General features: G+C 48.0%; 1 protein-coding gene across 2 annotated transcripts in view; it reads right to left on the reverse strand.

Annotated features, from left to right (window-relative positions):
- The window catches only part of SART1 (spliceosome associated factor 1, recruiter of U4/U6.U5 tri-snRNP), a 254,620-nt gene that overhangs the window by 154,112 nt on the left and 78,496 nt on the right, over positions 1 to 22,012 (reverse strand). For both annotated transcript variants that reach the window (XM_029611685.1, XM_029611686.1), the window contains exon 10: positions 20,973 to 21,182. In XM_029611685.1, coding sequence (XP_029467545.1) covers positions 20,973 to 21,182 — 210 coding nt within the window. The remainder of the gene's footprint in view (positions 1 to 20,972; positions 21,183 to 22,012) is intronic.

Raw genomic sequence — 22,012 nt, forward strand, 5'->3', positions numbered from 1 at the left:
GTCATGGCACGGAGAAATCACAAATTTGTCTGGAGGGATGCTGTGGAAGTCCAGGTAGTATTCCTCTTGGATGATGGATAGGACCCAATTGTCAGACATTATTTCGACCCATCTTTGGTAGAATAGGGCAAGCCTGTCCCCTATGATCTCTTCCTGAAGATGGGTCTGCTGATTCTCATTGCTTGTTGCGGCTGGGGCCTGGTCCCGAGCCGGCTCCTCTTTTGTTGTGTCTGTTCCGAAAGGACTGCCCCTTGCTGGCGGGGTGGGGGCTTGGTTAGTGTTTTTGTATGGTCTATAATGCTGGGGATCCTCTGCCCTTGGGTGCCCGGAGAGAGGCGTTGGCTCCTCTTGTTCCTGTCCTCCAGTAGATGGGGTATTGGGGACTCGCCCCATTTGTTGGCTAATTTGTCCAGGTCGCTTCCGAATAGGAGTGTTCCTCTAAAGGGCATACTCATGAGCCTAGTCTTAGAGGTAGGGTTGGCTGACCAGCTTTGGAACCAGAGCTGTCATCTCGCTGCCACTATGGATGAGAGGCTACTGGCTGAGGTGTGTACCAGGTCTGAGGTCGCACCCATGAGGAATGATATTGCCAAGTCTAATGCCTCGACTGGCGTAGTTGCGCCACTGGCCATAGCCAGGCAGGCATGTGATACCACAGCGCAGCAGGCAGTGATCTGTAAGGTCATAGCTGATACATTGTAAGACTGCTTGAGGATGGATTCCTGCTGTTTGTCATTGGCATCCTTGAGTGAAGCTCCTCCCTTGACTGGTATGGTGGTGCGCTTTGTGATGGCACAGACCAGGGCGTCGACCTTGGGAAACCTCAGGAGTTCCTTCATCGTGGGGTCCAAGGGGTAGAGAGCTTCTAGTGCTCAACCTCCCTTAAAAGGTGGCCTCTGGAGCATCCCATTCCAGGTCGATCAGTTGTTGTACGACTTGTAGCGTAGGGAAATGGCGTGAGGTCTGGTGGAGCCCGGCTAGGAAGGGGCTCGTCTTGGACTCTGAAAGTTGCCTGTGTCCGGGATGGCCAATGCCTTCAGACTCGTAGCTACGAGATCTGATAATTCGTCTTTTGGGAAGAAGCGCATCATGGTGCAATACGGTTCCGTTCCTGGAGGGAGTTTCCCCCTCTTCCAGGGGGTCCTGATTCCTCCTCCGAATCATCTGTGTCCCCTAAGGGGAGGTATTTGTCCAGGGGAGGCTCATCTGGTGGAGGCATGGAGGGGCCTGGGAGGTTCTGGACCACTGGCGGGGGTTGTGGTTGTGCCGCTGGTGGCCCTGTCTGTGCTTGGATGTAGGATTACAGCTCAGCGAAGAATTCCGCCCAGGTAAAGTTGCCTGGGACTGCACTGGGTCCGATGGCAGTCTCGCTGGTGGATCCGGAGTCCTCTACAAGCTGAGGGGGACCTTGTCTCGGCTCCCCCCGAGCTTCTTCGCATAGCAGGCACAGGGCGGAGGTCACCTCGGGCTGCGCCGCTCTCAGGTGGCATGCCGGGCAGAGGACTGGACCTTTAGCTGTCTTGGACGGTGGTGCCATGATTCGTGTGTGTATCCTGAACAGGTGCGCGTGCCGGGAGGCCTGGTTATGCGTTCCGGGTGCTCCTACGTTGTGCGCATAGGAACGGAAGACGTGCGCGTGGCTGTGCACTTGGCACCCGATCGTGCCGCTGTGCGCACAAGTACTTTGTGCGCCCGGCTGGCCGCTGTGCGCACAAGTACTTTGTGCGCCCGGCTGGCCGCTGTGCGCACAAGTACTTTGTGCGCCCGGCTGGCCGCTGTGCGCACAAGTACTTTGTGCGCCCGGCTGGCCGCTGTGCGCACGGATCGGTTGTGCGAACAATGCGGCGACCGGTGGGGGAAGGTGTCGGCGACCACGCGGTAAGATGGCAGCCCCCCCAGGGGGTCTCCACATGGGAGGACCCTCTTGCCGGATCGGGATCTAGCCCGGACCGGGCTGCTCAACCCAACTGTACAGATGCCGGAGGGACAAATCTGTGTGGCTGTCCAAGCCTCAGAGACCGGAGACTTAGAGAAAGTTTTCTACCTTACCATGTGTCTCAGCACTTCCCAGTCCTCTGCAGGGCGGGTCTCCAGCTGCAGAGGGGGGGGTTACCTTCACCGCTGCGCTCAGTTCTGCACCCGCTGCCTCTCAGCCGCTCCCTTTCCCTGGGGCTAAGTCCACGCTGGGAACGAGGCTTACTTCTGAGGGATATCGGAAATCACCTCAGGAAATCTCGACTGGGGGAGGGACCCTTAGGTATCACCGCAGGAGAACGGGGCTCGTTTTGGAGGTAAGTTTTGCTTTGTTTCTTCTTTAAATTTGGAGTTTGGTTTCCTAACGCTGTGCAAGTGTGTGTGAAGTCCCGAACTGCTATGGAGAAGGAAAAAAACGGGAGAGCAAAGCCTCGTGCACGGGTATATGTAGTGCTGACATCAGATTGAAATCTGACTCCGTCTCCAACTGTTATCAGGAGCACACTATACCCATTGGTCCTGAGTCCATCTGCTACATGCTAGGAAACAACCCTTCTCTGCGAAGCTGTGCCGCCACTACCACCATGATCTTGGTGAAGGTTCTGGGCGAGACCGAAGGGTAGAGCCTGAAACTGATAATGCCGACCCAGTATTGCAATCTCAGGAACTACTGATGATCCTCCCTGATGCAGACATGCAGATACGCCTCCATGAGGTCCAGAGACGCTAGGAACTCTCCTGGATGTACGGCCACGATCACCGACCAGAGCGTCTCCATGCGGAACCTTGGGATGCACAGACATCTGTTTACCCATTTTAAATCTAGAATGGGACGGAAGGACCCCTCCTTTTTTGGTACCACGAAGTAGATGGAATAACAGCCTGTGCACTGATCTTATGGAGGGACCGGAACAATGGCCCCCAGGGCGAGAAGACGTTGCACCGTCAGCTTTACCGCCTGATGTTTCGTGGTGTAGCTGCAAGGAACTGTTGGCGTGCAAAATCTAAGGCATAGCCGTCTCTTATCACAGATAGAACCCACTGGTCCGATGTGATCTGGGTCCATTCCTCGTAAAACAGAGACAGTCGGCCCCCTACCACTGGAACCGAGGAATGAACCGGCTGCCCATCATTGTGAAGTTTTTCCTCCTGGAGCGGACGGAGAGGTACCGGGTCTACCGAAACGGCGCCTTGAAAGGACTGAGGCAAAGACTGCTGTCTTCCCGAATTCTGACAGAACGATGAAGTGGATGCTCGAGGCATTCGAGAATGAGACCTTGAGGAAAAAGAAGACCTCTGCTTATGCCTGTCTTCGGGAAGGTGATGGACCTTATTCTCTCCCAAGGATTGAATCATATCTTCCAGCTCCTTACCAAAGAGCAACTTTCCTTTAAAAGGAAGAGAGCCCAACTGTGATTTAGAAGACACATCCGCCGCCCAGTACCGTAACCACAATAAACATCTAAATGGGTTCTGGGGACAAAACTAAAATCGAGCGGCAATCGAGACCTTGTACGGTATCTATTCTTTGCCAATTTCTGATGTTCTGTGCGCAGTATCTGTGAATTTATCATGTTTTGTTGTGTTGACTGTTGCTGAATAAAAATTATTACACAAAAAAAAAAAACATCTAGCCGAAACCGCTGAGACCATGGACCAGGCAGAAGTCCACAGAAGATCATACAGAGCATTTGCACTGTAGGCTATCACCGCTTCCAGGCGCCCGGCCTGACTAGCTTCATCCTCAGAGAGAGACTCGTTGGCCAGGAGTTGCTGCACCCAGCGAAGCCCAGCTCTCAAACCAAAATTACTACACATGGCTGCCGGACCCCCAGCGCTGAGACTTCAAAAATTCGCTTCACCTGCAGCTCAAGCTTACGATCTTGCAAATCCTTGAGAGCCGTACCGCCCGTGACCGGGATAATTGTTTTCTTCGTAACCGCAGCCACAGCGGCATCTACCTTTGGGACCTGGAGAACCTCTAGAGCATCCTCAGGCAGAGAATAGAGCTTATCCATAGCCTTCGTAACCTTGAGCCTCATATCCAGGGTGTCCCATTCCTGGTAAAGCAAATTCGTCACCGAAAAATGGAAAGGGAAGGCAGTAAGCGGACCCCTCAGACCCAATAAAACCGGGTCCATAGACCCTAAGGACGCCTGATCCTGCGTCGTTTCAATGCCCAACTCTTTCAAAATAGCTGGGATAAGAGGAGCAAGTTCATCCCTACGTAACAACCTGACTACCTTAGGGTCATCACCGTCCATGCCATGGGACTCCCGCACAGCACTCTGCTGCAGGTCCCCCTCACCCTCTACCCCCCTCAGGGGAGGGGTGGCCAGGTCCTGCTCCTCTGGATCCAGAGAGACATCAGAGGATGAAACAGTCGTCCTGAGGCGCCCAGGACCTTAAAGGGTGCTTATCCTTGGGGGCCTCCTGATCAGACTGGACCCTGGCCCGCTTTTGGACTTAGGGGGTAAAGGAGAGGAACTTCTATCCCTGTCCTGTCTCTTCATTGCTCTTTTGGCTCTAAAAGCCTTTTGTAAAAACTTAACATAATCCGAATTAAATGAGGAGGAATATTCCTCCACTGTAGGGACCTCCCCCATCGAAGACTGCGGCGGTTTCGCCGAATGAGACCCTCCCACAGGCAAAACGCTGCGGCAAAAAATAGACTCGACGTGGCCGGCCCTGCCGCGCTGAAACCATCCAAGATGGCGCCCACTCCTGCATGACCCCCTCGGTAGTCTGTGAGGTGCCCTCACCCCCCGGCACGCAAGCAGAGCACAAATCATCCCCGGACAAACGAACGCGTGCGGTGCCACATGCTCTGCACGCTGACCCTCCACAACATGTCGGGCAGTGAGAAAAAAATAAAACTTATTTACTTTTTTTTTTTTTTTTTTATAAAGCGCCGATCGGGAGTGAAAACAGTAAGAACCCAACAAATGAACCACTGAGGGAAGGGAGAGTCGGAGCCCTAAGAACCAAATTCAAATTCCAAGCAGGACAAGGATTCCGAAATGGAGGACGTAGATGTTGCGCACCTTTGAGAAAACGCGCTACATCCGTATGCACAGCCAAGGATAATCCCTGAACCTTACCACGAAAACATCCAAGCGCTGCTACTTGTACCCGTAAGGAACTACAGGACAAACCCTTGGCTAAACTGTCTTGTAAAAAAGATAAAATATCAGATACCGAAGAGTGAACTGGATCTACTTGATGCTCATTACACCAAGATTCAAAAACCTTCCACACCCTTGCATAAGCCAAAGATGTAGAAGGTTTTCTAGAACACAATAAAGTAGTCACTACAGCATCTGAATAACCTTTATTCTTTAACAGACGCCTCTCAAAAGCCATGCCGCTAGAGAGAAGCATTCGACCTCTTCCAAACAAACTGGACCCTGAGACAGAAGGCAGGGAAGATCTCGAAATCGAAGGGGACCATCCAGTGCTAGTCTGACCAGGTCCGCGAACCACGGACGGCGTGGCCACTCCGGAGCCACTAAGACAACGTCGACTTGTTGAACTTCTATCAAACGCAGAACCTTGCCGATTAGAGGCCAGGGAGGGAATACGTAGAGAAGAACATCCCTTGGCCAAGGAAGTACAAGAGCATCTACTCCTTCCGCTCCTCTTTCTCTCCTGCGGCTGAAGAACCGAGGGGCTTTGGCATTCTGAAATGTGGCCATGAGATCCATTGCCGGAGTGGACCATCTGTTGCATATCATTTGATAGGCTTCCTCGCACAGTTCCCACTCGCTTGGGTAGAGATGATGCCGACTGAGAAAGTCGGCTTGAATGTTGTCCACCCCAGCAATGTGTGAGACTGCGATGCTGAGCAGATGTTGCTCCGCTCCCTGACGGTTGATGTACGCTACCGTGGTCGCATTGTCGGAAAGAACCCGAACAGACTTCCCGCAAAGGAGAGGTTGAAGAGCGATTAAGGCTAAACGAACCGCTCTGGTCTCTAAAATATTGATCGACCATTGTGCTTCCTCTTCGGACCACTGACCCTGAACAGATGTATTCTGACATACCGCTCCCCAGCCTGAAAGACTGGCATCGGTAGTGACCACAGTCCATTCCGGAATCTCTAGTGGTACACCTCGTTGCAGATTCGCTGTCTGTAACCACCAATCTAGGCTGGAACGAGCCGTCTCTGTAAGAGGAGGGGGAAGGTGGTATAGTTCCGAAACCGGATTCCAGCGTGAAAGCAATGCAGACTGAAGTGGTCTCATGTGCGCAAAGGCCCAGGGAACCAACTCCAGAGTAGAGAACATTGAACCTAAAACTATCAAGTAATCCTGCAAACAAGGAATAGGAATAGACTGTAAGTCTCGAATTTGTGATTGAATCTAGAGAAGGCGATGCTCCGGAAGGAACACTATCCCTTGACGAGTGTCGAACCGTGCATCCAAAAACTCCAGAGATTGGGAAGGTAATAGGTGACTCTTGTCTTCGTTGATCACCCAGCCTAGAGGCTGCAAAAGGCTGATTACCCTGTTGATTGTATAATAAAGAGATTCCAACTTCGCTCGAATCAACCAGTCGTCCAGGTACGGATGTACCAACAGGCCCCTCCTTCCTGAGTTGAGCGGCCACCACAACCATTATTTTGGTAAATGTTCTGGGAGCTGTGGCTAATCCGAACGGGAGAGCCCTAAATTGATAATGTTGCCCTAGAATGCAAAACCTGAGAAACTTCTGATCGGATCAAATGCCGATATGAAGATAAGCTTCGGTGAGGTTGAGAGATGCTAGAAATTCTCTTCTGTGAACCGAAGCTATGTCAGACCGAAAAGTCTCCATCTGGAACTTTGGAATCCTTAGACAACGGTTGACCCTCGAGATCGAGAATGGGATGAAAGGTTCCTTCCTTTTGGAACAACGAAGAAAATTGAATAACGACCTTTCCGATGTTGGAACTGCAACTATAGCTCCTAGGTCACTTAAACGCTGTAGCGCGTCTTGGATTATGAGACGCTTTTGTAGGGAAGAACACAGTGAAATTAGGAACAGGTGGTGAAGTCGCCGAACAAAATCTAAAGCGTAACCTTGATTTATCACTGATAGAACCCATTGATCCGACGTACATCTGGCCCATTCTCCGTAAACAGAGACAGCCTGTCCCCTATGACGGGAACCGGAGGAAGGACCAGCCTTATCTCATTGGACAGACTTTATGCCTCCTGAGACTTGGGAAGTTCCAGGTCTACCAAAGCGGCGGCCACGAAAGGACTGAGACCAATTCTGTTGTCTACCTGAAGACTGTTTAGCTGGAGGAGCCGACTGACGAGAAGAACGAAATCTTCTGTTAGACCGAAAACAAGAGCGAGATGAAAAAGAGCTTCTAGGCCTAGGACGGTCCTCTGGCAATTTGTGAATCTTAATTTCCCCAGGGACAAAATTAAATCTTCCAATTCCTTACCAAATAATAATTTTCCCTTAAAGGGTAAAGCCCCTAATTGAGCTTTGGAGGATGCGTCTGCAGACCATTTCCTCAACCAGAGAAGTCCGCGAGCCGATACAGAAGCAACGATAGAGCGAGCCGAGGTCCTAATGAGATCAAATAAAGCATCTGCACTATAAGCAACTGTAGCTTCCAGTCTACCTACCTGAGCAACTTCTTCTTCAGAGAGGGAAGAATTGTTTTGTAAAGCCTGGACCCATCTTAGTCCAGCTCGCAAAGCCAATCTACTACACATGGCCGCCCGCACACCAAGAGCAGAAATCTCAAAAATTCGCTTAAGCTGAACCTCCAGCTTACGATCTTGGAGATCTTTAAGAGCCGTAGCCCCAGTTACTGGAATAGTTGTTTTCTTAATGACGGCTGAAACAGCGGCATCCACCTTAGGAAATTTTAAAATTTCCAAAGCTTCCTCAGGTAATGGATACGATTTTTCCATGGCTCGTGCTACCTTAAGCCCCAATTCAGGAGTATCCCACTCCCGGTACATAAGGTCAGTGAGAGAAAGATGAAAAGGAAATGATGTCGTGGGACCTCTAAGGCCAAGCAACACTGGGTCAACGTCACCCATCCGAGAATTCTTTACTGGAACCTCGAGGCCAAATTCCAGTAAAATAGCTGGAATTAAGGGACTAAGTTCCTCTCTTCTAAACAGGCGGACTACTTTGGGGTCATCCCCATCCGCAACATGAGGGTCTGAACTAATACTCAAAGCAGGGTCTGCTCAGAATCATCTGAAAGGAAAAATTGTCTGATCTGGACCCGGGCGAAGGGGACGCTTCGGAGCTGGCCCCACTCCCAAATCCGTGGGACTAGCCCTTTTTGAGGAACGTGGCCTTAACCTCTGTTCAGATGAGAGACTCTTATGTCTCTTATGAAATTTCTTAGATTTGTAAGCTTTGCGAAGAAAACGAAGAAAATCCCCTGAAAAGGCAGAAGAGGAAGAAGAATCTGAAATCTCCTCCAGGCTTTCAGCCAATAAATATGGCCCTGTTTCGCGCGGTTTGTCCCCCCACCTCTCCCCCAGGGACCGCCGGCTGCAGCGACAGCGGAGGCGGGTCAGAAGCAGCCTCTATAGCTTGTTGTGTCGCCACCCTCAGAGTAGACAGGAGTGCCTCAGTTCCCGCACTGCAGCTAAAAGAGTCCGGGGCAGGAGAGCAGCTGGGCCGAGGTTTTGGGGCCGTGCGAAGTGGCCGAGTCCCTTATTTTTTTTTTTTTTTAAATCGGCAAACTTGATGAGCCTTCCCCCCCCCCCGGGGAGACAGGATGAACAGAGACTCTCCCTGGAGAGACGCGCGCGCGTGCATCTCCACAAGCGCGGCAGGCCGCGCCTTGTGGCATTATAAAGAAAAAACAGCGCGGAATAAAAAGTATGAAAAATTAAAAAAACTAAAAGAAACCCCGGCGAAAAACAAAGGCACGGGCCCACCGAATACTAAAAGATAAGTAAACAATTCAGCTGTCAAGAATTATTTTTATTTATTTATTTTTTTACCTGACCGAAACGCTGCGGCCCCCAGGAGCTGCTCCAAGTAGGGTGAGTAAGCCGGGCTCCCCCCCCCCCCCCCCCCGGTATCACCCCTGCCAGGAGTGGTTGCTGGGTACAAAACCTCCCCAACTCCGGCAGCCTCAAAAACCAGGAGGGATAGTCCTCCCAGGACTTGGCAACCTCCCAGGAGGCAGTGAAACGGCTGTGAAGAAAAAATAAAATTTTTTTTTTTTTTTAAATAACTTAAATGAAAAGAACAGGCTCCCTTCAAAAGAAAAAGAAAGCCTGCAAAAAATTAACTCCTAAACTACCTGACTAAAAAATAAACTACCACAGACTGCAAGGGTTAGGGACATCCACCTTTGCTGGGAGACAGAGAAAAACTGATTGACTGCAGGAGGTGCTCCAGGGTATATGTCAGAGTCATTAGAATGTTTTCTCTACCTCCCTCTGCTGGATTGGTGACATAACCCAGGGTCTGGACTGATCCAGGTACGTAAAGGGAAAGGGGTTTTGCCGCTAGGATTCCAGGGGTGAGTGAGCCGGGCTCCCCGGTGTCAACCCCTCAGCTGCTGAAGGAAGGCTATCGGGTCCTCAACCATAGCCATGCAGCTGCCTCTCAAACTAGGAGGGACTGCTCTTCCCCCTGGGAGGCTAAGGAGATCTTTGTTGAAGAAAAGCCACTTTGTTTTGTTTTTTTTTTTTACCAATTAAGAACAAAAAGAATAGACCAAATTGAAATGGAACATCTAAACTATCTTAACCAAACACACCTAGCACCTGCTGGAGACAGAGTAACACTGACAGGCTGTGGGTGGCACCTAGGTATATATGGCAGAGGCTGTCACAACTTTCTCTGTCTCCCCTGCTGGTGCGGGGACAAAACCCAGGAGGTCTGGACTGATCCGGGTACGTACAGGGAACTGTGTTTGTGTTGGTGCCGCAAATTGCCTTCTCGATTTCCAGCTGCACACACCTCTTCAATTCCTCCTCGAACATCGCCAATGTCAAAACAAGCTGGGATGCAGGAGGTGTAACCAGATCCTCTTTGGAATCGGAGAAGGATTAGTGGCTGACATTGGGACCGGAGTTCATGGCATACTCTTGGCATCAATGGAGGACTGGCTCTGCTTGCTGCGGGGTCACTTTGGGGGCTTCACAGCAGAAGCTAGTGTATCCCCATGCCCAGAATTGTGTATCGACTGGGATCGATGCCAATGCTCTTCAGTTTCCCCCAATGCTCGATCTGTATGTTCCGATGAAGAGGCCGACAAACCAGACATCGTCTGGAGGAGCCAGATTATGGTCAGTCACTGGCGTCCCTAAGCCAATGACCTCGACGGAACTAATGGCCCCACCGATGTCGATGCCTCCAATGCTGATGGATCGGTCTTCTCTGGCCTGAGGAGGTGCTCCACCTTGTCGAATCGGACGTTATGTCCCTTCAGGGGTTATCCTGTAACCCTTGCTGCAACCCTGGATTTCATGCAATGCCACAAGGCTAAGTTATCCTGGGTTGGCTTCCCCCACACTCTGAAAAGACTGGCCCTGCCCAAACTTGGTCTCTGAGCTGTCAAAGGCCTTCTATTCTGCTGATATCTCTTGCCTCTAAAACGTGAATGAGCAGGAAAGGGCCTCTTTCCACCTTTTGGTCTATCCTTGGCAATTTATGCCCTTTAGACTCTCCTAGGTGTTTCACCAATTGCTCTAAATCCTACCCAAACAAGAGCTTGCCCTTGAACAGAAGGGCACCCAGCTGAAACTTGACCAGACATCTACTGACCAATTTCTCAACCATAGCAGTCTTCTGGCTGAAACTAACATTATAATCCTGGAGGATGTCCTAACCAAACTATCAAGTGTCCGCCACACAGGCCACTGCCACCTACATGCACTTAGCCTGCATGGCAGAGGCAAAGGAAGCAGCATCCTTCGCCTGTAAATTCTGAACCCAGCATAAACATGTTCTCTGCATGAAACTGCTGCATAACACCACCCAGATGCCCAAAGCTAAAATCTCAAAAATCCTTTTGAGTTGAATTTCCTGCACATCTTTCAACGTGGCAGAACCTGCCACTAGAATGGTGGTTTTCTTGGTCACCACTGAGATCAACACATCCACCTTTGGAAGCATCAAAGCTCGAGAACCTCCTCCGGAAGAGGTAACTTTGCCATTGCCCTACCTACCTTTAGGCTGGTCTCTGGAACATCTCCACTTCCTGTCCAATTTCTTCATTGCCTTATGGACCTCTCAAGCCATCCAAGATGGGATCCACCCTTTCATGGTTGGACTCCTCCTGCAGCAGTTTGGTGCTCAGCTCTTTCAGCACATGTGGAATTAATGGCCACATTTCTGCCTTTCTGAACAGCCGAACCACCTTAGGGTTGACCCCCACCCCCCTCTGCCACCGGCACATCCTCAGGATCCCAAAGATCCTGCATGGACTCTCCTTCCGGACACTCATCTGCTGGACTATCTGCTCCCTCAGAGCCCTCAGACTCCTCCATGAAGCAACTTGGCTGCCTAGCCAGGCCAAGTAGTCGCAGGATATTTATGGACCCCTTCCACACATCCACTTTTGACTTTGTGGATGACCATGGGAGCAAGGGCACATCAAACCTGCTGCCTTTGTAGTTAGAAAGGCCCTATGGAGGAATAAAACAAATTCAGAAAAGAGTGTTCAAGAACACTCAGAACCCTCCTTCAGAAGGTCCTCAGCACCCTCAAAGTCCTCCTGTACCCCCACGAGATTTTGTATGGCAGGGGACAAGGAAAAAGGGGAATCCCTTTCATCTCCCAAGCCCTCCCTCACAGCTGCCGCTGAAGTCAAAATGGCCACTGTTGCTGCGCTCCCAGGAACAGCCATTGCACTAGTCCTCAACAATCTCATTGCTCTCTTCACTGCTGATTCAGAGCCCATCCTGCTCAAGCTGCCCTCTCCCCCGTAGAAGCAGCATACACACAATCCCACTGGAGTCAGCCATGCATGAGGCTCCCCCAACACAAGCAGCAGCTCTTGTTGCTATCTTTTACCAGCACCATGACCGCTCCAGCCACACATGCTGCCTGCCATATAGCAAATGTTGCTTACCTGGTGTAACAGGTGTTCTCACAGGACAGCAGGATGTTAGTCCTCACAAATGGGTGACATCATCAGGATGGAGCCCTGTACGGAAAACTTTTCTGTCAAAGTTTCAACAAGCTTTGACTGACACTGGCACACTGGGTGCACTGAGCATGCCCAGCCTGCAATTATCCCTGTGAGCCACAGGTGTCTCCCTCAGTCTCGTCTTATAGCTAAAAAGCGCAAGCGAAACTAAAATAAAAGTATACAGACCCAACTCCGCGGGGTGGCGGGCGGGTTTCGTGAGGACTAACATCCTGCTGTCCTGTGAGAACACCTGTTACACCAGATAAGCAACATTTGCTTTCTCACAGGACAAGCAGGATGGTAGTCCTCACAAATGGGTGAGTACCGAGCTGAGGATGCCCGAGAATGCACCAGATACACCGCAGACACGCGAAAGCGTAATGACGGAGGTGGAAATGGGAACGGAGGGCATCCGCAACACCATAATGGGTTCGTGGAAGGATGTTGGGTAGTGAATTGAAAAAGGTAAGAGTAGTCGGACTGGCCAAACATTGAGCATGCCGGCTAGTCAATGTAAGCAATAATAGGCTGCAAAGGTATGGAGAGGACTCCAGGCTGCAGCCTGATAAAAAAGTACAAGCAGCAGTAACCAAAGGGAAGCTGTTAAGGCTAGGACGGAAACAGTATGTGGATACCCACAGTGTTGTAGTGAAGTGTCTGCTTGTTGGTAGCAAAGGAAATACAGACCACTTAGTCAGAAGGATTAGATCTGTGTGGCCACTGTAAGTCGCAGCTTGACTCTTGCATGGAGGAAAGAGTCAAGTGGAATTCACATGGAATGCAGTGCAATGTAGATAGAATGTAAGCGCAGCATTACTGTCCAGGAATGTGGAAAACCCACTCTCTCCCCCTAGGGCGAGAGAGAGAGACTAGGAAAAATTGGCAGAGTATTTCCTGAGTAAAGAGAGATGCAACATCTACCTGAAAAGGATAGAAAGATGAATGCATAGAACCACTCAGTGACGGAGGAACGAGTCAGGTGAGTATGGAAAGAGTGCATAAATCACGGACCCTGCTGGCAGGAATGACATTAAGAGGGAAAGAAGTTCCCTTGCCAAACTGTGGAAGAGAGGAATGGAAAGGCTCAAACGTAGAATGTATGAGACTTATAAGGAAAATATATATGTTCATTCCGTGATTAGAGAAATAGAGGCGGCTTGATCAGTGGATAATCCATGGTAAGCCGACTCAGAGAGGTTTACCGTAAACGGGAACCCAACTCCCAAAACGATACACCTACTGAGAGAAAGGTGTAACTATGTGGAGGATGTCTGGAGAACAGAATCCGAGGGAGTAAGAAAAAATGGTGGAAAAGTAAAAGGAGTAATACCTCTTTTTTTTTTTTTTTTTAAGCGTCAGGAGGTAAAGCCTGCCATATTAAATGGCAAGATTTATGTTTAGAAGGTTTTGTGACGCTACCAGAACCTAAGAACATCAGTAAGTCTGATTTGGGACTGACTGGTGAGAGAAGAATAGGTTACTGATATGATGGATTGAGAAGTATGGGAAGCATACTGATCTCAGTCAGGGAGTGGGGAAAAGAATACTGAACCCCATCCCAGTTCAACATTAGAAAAAATGCTGGCTACGAGAGGCAGCAGAAGAGATATATTGAAGAGGCCTTTGAGGGAAGAAAATGCATCTAAGGGAACGCATAGGAAACGTGTAGGGAGCAGAACCTGTGCATCGTATGGAATGATGCAGACGCAGAGGAAAGTTTAATTAACTCAGCGTGAAAAGATTTTCCCTGTACACATGTAATTGAGACCATTCGAGAGGATAGAACCTACGTGGAGAAGGTCTGATAGAGCGTTCATTAAATCTCTTAGATATGTGGCCCAAGGTCGCATGAAGTGAACAAGGGCCAAGGGTAGAGCTGCGCAGCTGTCTAGCAGAGCAGCTAAGAGGTAATGCGTGCTTATGAGTTGGAAAGCACATTGTCCCTATGCTGTCTGTCTGTATGCACAAAGAATTGTTGCAAAAGCAGTATTGGAAGGCATAAGGGCATAACTCATGGGTGCAACGTCCAGGACGTTTATGAGAAACTATGCTGGAGTGCAATAGACGCATAATGGGTTGAAAGCTTTCAGGAGAAACTTTATAACCCTAAGGAATTGCGAGCATGAGTCGAAGGAGACTAGGTCCTGGTTCGAACTGGGATAAGAATCAGGGACGAAAGCAATGAAACCACTTAGGTCCATTGAGTATAGAATGTCACTGAATATAACCCATAGCAGTTTTGAATTATGAGAAAAATGCATAGTGGGAAGAAACCCCATAGCCCAACCATGAAAAGTTGAAGGGCTGAGGTTATGGAAAATATGCACAGGGACATATACGAATGTATCAGAATGTCTGTGCGCATGCTGGACAAGAGGGTCTTAAGACTGTGGTGTCCAGAAGTGTTACAGAAGGGATTTATGGCAGTGACAGTAATCCCAGTTAGTAAATGTATAGTGAGTCATGAAAAAAGTGAGAGCTCATTGCATGTACTGAAAGTGGTTAGCAGTAGTCTATGCAAGGAAAGTGAATGATGTTACACTCCGCAGAGAAAACAGCATTCACCATGATGCAAGAGACAGTTCACTTACCGAAGCTGGTGCCAACGGCAGAGCTTGGGGTTGTAATGTTGACTCATCATAAAGCACATAGAAACATTAAAATAATGTACTTACTGCAAGATGGAGTGATGGTAACCAAAGATACCATTGTACCTGTGACTTCTAAAGAAAGTTGGAGTTTCTTAGGTCCAGGATGTGCGGAGAGTAACTATTTTCTGTTAAAAGAAAAAATAGTGCAATTAAAACTCCCCAACCCCCCTCCCTTCTCCCCTCAGCACTTCGTAGCGCCTGGGGGAGTGTACCGGGACTTTGGTACAAGGTGGGGTGGCCGCTCTGATATCTGACCAGATGGGAGACCAGGAGGTGTCCCAATGGAGGATATCATGTAGGCTCCCGCAGGAGTGTGAGCGGTAAGTGGTACCCGCATTTCTGTATGCTGTACAAGGAGACACTGAGACCTGTGGCCAGGCTTCAAGGTGGACTTGTACATGGGGCAATGGTTGCTAAATCTCATGTTTAGCAGATCAGCCAATGCAGCTGGAACTTTGGTTGGGAGGGAACCAAGAGTCAGAGCATTGGTCGGCACAGGGACTTGTTACTGACAAGAGAAGAAGCCCTGCTGCAATCCCAGAAAGATAGAGGGGTTCTCCTGGTATTGTGGCTAACATAGCGATATGTGACACTAATACAGCTCCTAAGGCACATGACCCAGAACTTTTCGAACCACGGTCCGAATGGGAGAACACAACTCTATGGGAATGCCGCCGAAGCGGGTACTTACCATCCGACGTGGATCGCCGCAAGACGAGCCGGTGAAGACTGTTGACTCCGGTCTCTGGAGTCCTCGAGGGGAAAGCCGGGGACGTAAACGTCCATCTCACACTGAAACCCGGTATGGTGGCACAGGTACAGAGGAGACAGGCCAGGCGTGATTGGCACTTAGACTGCTAAGTGTAACAGATGGCCATAGTCCCACACCACTTGACGGTGGGGCACGCCAGGAACAGGGGAGCCCTAACGGAACTCATGTTCCCTTCCCTCGTCACAGCGGCTCGATGTGTCGTGACGCCAATGCAGAAGCAGTCGGACCTGGATCCGGAAGTTCTGGATCACCAAGGACTGCCAAAACTGTAGGAACAGTGCTGATGGCAGTGGTGATGTTGCTCTGCCCGAGCGTTGTCCAGCCTGGAGAAGGATGGCACCGACGTGCTGGATGGCATCAGCGGCGGACGATCACGATGTCGGCGATGATGGGTGCCACGGTGCTCGGCCCGGTCTTTCCCCAGCGCCGAGATGGAAGCCCTCGTCGTCCTGGAAGGCGATCGATGACGAACTGTCAGCACGCCTGCTCTGCTCCTGACACAATGGAGTGTCTTAAGCTAATAAGACATATAATAATAATATATAATATATAATATATATAATATATAATATATATATAATATATAATATATATAATATAATAATAATAATATTAAGGATTCCTTCGCAAAAACTCTAGCTTACTGGGATAAATGCCTTAAAAAAATTAAACTCCTCCTCACCAGCCTAAACCTGGTATTAAATTCCGGCAAAACTGAACTCCTGCTCATCGCCTCAGAAAACAGCACCATCACCTCTGCACAACAAGCCACGCCAACAATCACACAAGTGAGAGACCTAGGAGTCTTAATTGATAATCGCCTGAATTTCAAAGCCACTATTAACAAAACCACCAAAGACTGTTTCTACCAACTACAAGTGCTGAAAAGAATTAGACCACTTTTCCATGCCCAAGATTTCAGAACCATCCTACAAGCAATCATTTTTTCAAAATTAGACTATTGTAACACCATCCTACTTGGCCTGCCCGCGTCATACACCAAACCGCTTCAGATGGTGCAAAATGCAGCTGCACGAATTCTGACAAATACCAGGAGAAGGGACCACATAACCCCCATTCTAAAGAGCCTCCATTGGCTACCTATACACTTTAGAATAATATACAAGGCCATGCTTACCACATACAAAAACATCAACCAACTGGCCCCCATTGACCTACAGATCCCTCTCCGACTACACAATTCGTCAAGACCGACAAGAGATGCATACAGGGGATCGCTACAGGTACCACCGTCCAAATCCACCAGACACTGCACACTAAGAGACCGGGCTTTCTCTACAGCCATTCCACCGTTATGGAACTCCATCCCGTCAAATCTAAGAACAGAACCATGCATCTCAACTTTCAAAAAAAGACTAAAGACCTGGATATTCACACAAGCTTTCCCGGACGCCAATTGATAGAACACCACCAAGCCACCCCTAATCTCCAACTATTCCATGGTTAACTAATCTCCAACATGGTTAACTATTCTCCAACTCGGTTAACTAATCTCCAAATACACCATGGTCATCCTTATCTTCTATCGTTTACCTGTGTGAATTTTAATAACCTTTCCTTTCTCTTCCTTCTCAGCCAAGTTCTTATCACCCTGTTATATGTAACTGCCTTTTCAACACCATTGTTATAGTTATGTTTACTATGCACCCCTGTTTTATGTGAACCAGCACGATGTGACTGCTGTCTCGAATGCCGGTATATAAAAATCTGAAATAAATAAATAAATAAAATAATACGGGGCTTAAAAAAGAACCCAAAGCGTGGAGCAATGTGAGGAGGCGAGGGTATTATGTGGCGGTGCTATGTCGGTATTGACGATATTGAAGGCAACCTAAGGGGCTTCGAGGATATCATCAAAATGGGTATGAAAAATCGTCGATGACTGGCCAGGAGAATGATGACAGTGACGGGCACTGACAGCACTGGCATAGGTATCTTTGAAACGATGTGGAATCGAATAATCGAAAAACATTGCCGTTATTGAAAAAGATACCGGCATCGACTGAGTCGAAGTCGAATCGATAGGGCGTCAAGGACACCGAAGGAAAACGTAGGTGTCGAGGGCATCGATGCATGGAGGCGGGCATTTATGCCTTTTGTGGCATGGCCACGGGCATCAACTATAGGGCCACAGACGTTGACGGTATCGATTTGGACAGACTCAGATTTCCAAGTGTACATGGTATCGGTGCCCCAGACGTGTGTCGGTGGCATCGATATGGACACGTATGGAATCGATGGCATGGATCTCCCAGTCGATGAATTCCATCCCGGCATCAACGCCAGTCCTGGAATCGGCATGGGCAGCGATGCCAGCCATAAGGCTGGCATTGGCATCGACGCCCATCCACGGAATCGAGCCGGCATGGATACCCACCGATGGGAGCAGCCTGGCATCGACTGCCCTCGATGGATGCATTCTAACATAGATGCCCATGGATGAAACACCTGGGCACCGGTGTCCATCGACGGACAAGCCATCCGGCACCGATGCCATCGACGGACAAGCCATCCGGCACCGATGCCATCGACGGACAAGCCATCCGGCACCGATGTCCATCGATGGGGACCATCCGGCACCGATGCCCACCGATGGAAAAGGGCTGGACATCGGTGGGGAGGATGGGGCATCGATGGCATCCCCAAAAAGGGGGGTGGCATCGATGAAGTGACCCTGGGATCGTTAAAAAGTGTCTCGGGCAACGGTGGCGGCGACCCGAGTATGCATGGCAGTGACTAACAGCGTGTGCGTCAATGGCATGCATCCGGGTAGGGACGGCACCGAGGAAGCCCAAGGAAAAAAAACAGTGCATAGGAGGAAAAAAGCCTGGTAGCACTGAAAAGCAAAAAACATGGATAAAGGCATCAGGGCACCGTGGGGGGAGGGGCGCTGATGACATATAAAAGCCCAGGGCGGTTTAGGAGGGTACCGGTGTAGCGATAGGGTATCGACTGCGTGAGGGTACCAGGGAACGAAGGACTTGAAGCTACAGAGGTCCTAAAGTTAAGGAAAAAATCCCTACCCCACTAGCATAAGCAAGCAGTGTGTCACAGAGATACTCGCAAGCTGTTTAAAGCTAACTGAAAAATGGGGGAAGGGAAGGCTTCAGTCAGTTAACAGCCTTAAGATAGTGACAGGAACCGACCGAAAAAATAATTAGTACTCACCGAGCGTCGGAAAAACGTATGCGGAGGGAGACCTGTGCAGGGAAAAGTGTTTTTTGAAGTGAAAAGTTAAGTGTTTCCATGAGGTAATTCGTTAAAAAATCCTCACAGAGCTCCAACCGCTATGCTGACTGCAGAGCGGAAAAAAAGAAGACTGAGGGAGACACCTGTGGCTCACAGGGATAATTGCAGGCTGGGCATGCTCAGTGCACCCAGTGTGCCAGTGTCAGTCAAAGCTTGTTGAAACTTTGACAGAAAAGTTTTCTGTACAGGGCTCCATCCTGATGATGTCACCCATTTGTGAGGACTACCATCCTGCTTGTCCTGTGAGAAATATATATATATATATATATATATATATATATATATATATATATATATATATATATATATATATATATATATATATATATATATATATATATATATATATATATATATATAGAGAGAGAGAGATATATATATATATATATATATATATATATATATATATATATATATATCTATCTATCCACAGAGGCTGTCTGCAGAGTGTGTTTAAGCTATCACTGGGGGCTCAGCAATAGGAAAAATAGGGTTCAGACTATCCCTGTGGGTGACTGGGGATCATTGCTAAGGAATGGAGGGGGATTCTTGTCTTAGTCCAATGCGGCAGAGGAGACTGCTGGAGTGGAAGGACTACCCAGGGCAACAAGGCAACTGGATCACTAACTTTGAGCCCCAGTGCACCACAGAACGAGCCACCAGAAAAGGGTCACCAACCCCTGTTCATCTGCCTCAACCAAGGGGGATGGTCCAACCCCCCCTGGGAGGAGTGCTGAATTGCTCTCCTTTTTTCTGTCTTTCCTTTTTGTACTCCAGACTGCAGGTTTTACTCCTCTACCATCTGCTGGAGACATAGAAATTCTAAGAGACTGCAAGTGGCACACTAAGTTAAATAGCTGTGTCAGTTAACACTTTTCTTCTCTGTCTCCATTTGTTGGCAGGGAGGCAAAACTCAGGCAGCTGGACTGATCTGGGGTATGAACAGGAACAGACTGCTATATTGTATTTGGATTTTCAGAAGGTGTTTCACAAAGTCCCCCATAAGAGAATCTTGAGAAAAATTTTTAAAAAGTCATGGGATAGGAGGCAATGTCCAATTGTGGACTGCAAAGTGGTTAAAAAGATAAGAAACAGAGAAAGAATAAATGGTCAGTTTTCTTAGTGCAGAAAGATAAACAATGGAATGCCTCAGCGACTGGTGCTTTTTAATATATTTATAAATGATCTGGAAAAAGGGATGACAAGTGAGGCAAATAATTTGCAGACAAGGCAAAATTATTCTGAGTAGTGAAATCACAAGTGTATTTTGAGAAATTGCAGAAAAACCTTGCGAGACTGGGCATCCAAAATGGCAGATGAAATTTAATATGGACAAGTGCAAAGTGACGCATATAGGTAAAAGTAACCCACAGTGTAGTTACAGGATTTTAGGTTTCCTATTAGGAGTTGCAACCCAGGAAAAGGATGTGTGTCTCATCGTGGACAATACTTTGAAATCCCTGGTTCAGTGTACAGCAGCAATGAAAAAAGCAAACAAAATGTTAGGAATTATTAGGAAAAGAATGGAGAATAAAAACAGAGAATGTCATGCCTCTGTATGGCTCCATGGTAAGACCACACCTGGAGCTGTGTCTCAAAAAAAGATGTAGCTGAGCTGGAAAAGGTACAGAGAAGGGTGACCAAAATGATAAAGGGATGGAATGGCTCACCTATAAGGAAAGACTAAATAACAGGATAGGCTGTTCAACTTGAAAAAGAAAAGGTTGAATGGAAGATATATGATAGAGGATTATAAAATCATGAGTGGAAAAACAGGTAAAATGTGAATTGGTTATTTAATACAAAACTAGGGGACGTCATGAAGTCAGTAAATAACACATTTAAAACAAATCAGAAAAAGTTCTCTCTCACTCAATGCACGATTAAGCTCTGCAATTCATTGCTGAAAGATGTGCTAAAAACAGCTATCATAGTTGGGTTTAAAGAGGTTTTGGACAAGTTCTTGAAGGAGAAGTCCATAAACCGTTATTAACCAAATAGATTTGGGAAAAGCTCTACTTATCCCTGGGCGTTAGCAGCAATGGCTCTATCTACTATTTAGGATCCTGTCAGGTACTTGTGACCTGGATTGGCCACTGCTAGAAATAGGATACTGGGCCTGATGAACCCTTGGTTTGATGCAATATGACAATTCTTATGTTCTTATGAGAGAAGGTATGGAAACACCTGCCTCCATCTCCTCAGGGGTGCAGTAATCTGATGCTAGACGGAGCTGCGGCATGTCCAGTGTTTGGGCCTGCTGCTGCAGGGCATCACGAATGCTCTGTAGTTCCTTCTCCCAAGAGCCATCCGCAACTCCTCCTGAATCCAGCCTGAATGATTTCTTTCTCTCTCCATCGATCTCCTCATCATATTTCGATAGGATTGTCTTCTGCTTGAACTGAATAAAGGGAGAGGGCAAAAATAAAAATTCTTACTCACTAACTCATGCACATCACCACAGGCTTCTTTAAAGCAGCAGGGAGAGTGACACTATCACCTCTTCCGATAACTCAACTGGTATACTGTATTCATGCTCTACATGTACCAACAAAATATTGCAAGGGCATCAATCCACCAACAATATCTAAAAGGTTTTTAATCAAAAAAGCTTTTTCATTTATTTTTTGTTTATCAAGACTGCCCAGTCATCTCAATCATTCACCCAAAACTTAATGTCCATCAATTTGTGTGTACACATAAAAATATCAAGCTGTTTCGTAAAATCTGCCTCGGAGGAATCTCTGGAAAATATGAATCAAAAGAAACATACCTAAATGAAGAGCTCACTCTCAGACCAGCAGTCTCACTGAAATTTAAATGCAGTTCTCTAAGAATGTTAACCATCGCAAAATGCTGAGTGTCTTAATGACACTCTTGACGTAAAGAAAGTTGAGCTAAATAGCGCTGAAATCAAAATAGAACAAGTATAATGGACTCTTGTGCAAACACACTTGAATTAAAAATATAAAAACCTTTTCCTCAAAGCGCTGTGACCTGAGAATGTTTTAAACAATTATAGTGTTCAATCATTTTAGTATTTACAATGCGAATGGGGGGGGGGGGGGGAGGAAAAGAAAAAAATGAAGGGAAAAAAAAGAAGAGACTAGATGTTTTCGTAACTTTGGAGATGAGAAAATTTATAACACAAGGTTGCATCAAAAAGTCTTATTTTTAATTAAAGACTGTTGTGCAAAAGTCAACTATTCTTGTTCTGTTTTCAGCACTATT

This window comes from Rhinatrema bivittatum, chromosome 8 (assembly GCF_901001135.1).
Source record: "Rhinatrema bivittatum chromosome 8, aRhiBiv1.1, whole genome shotgun sequence".
NCBI classification, from domain to species: domain Eukaryota; kingdom Metazoa; phylum Chordata; class Amphibia; order Gymnophiona; family Rhinatrematidae; genus Rhinatrema; species Rhinatrema bivittatum.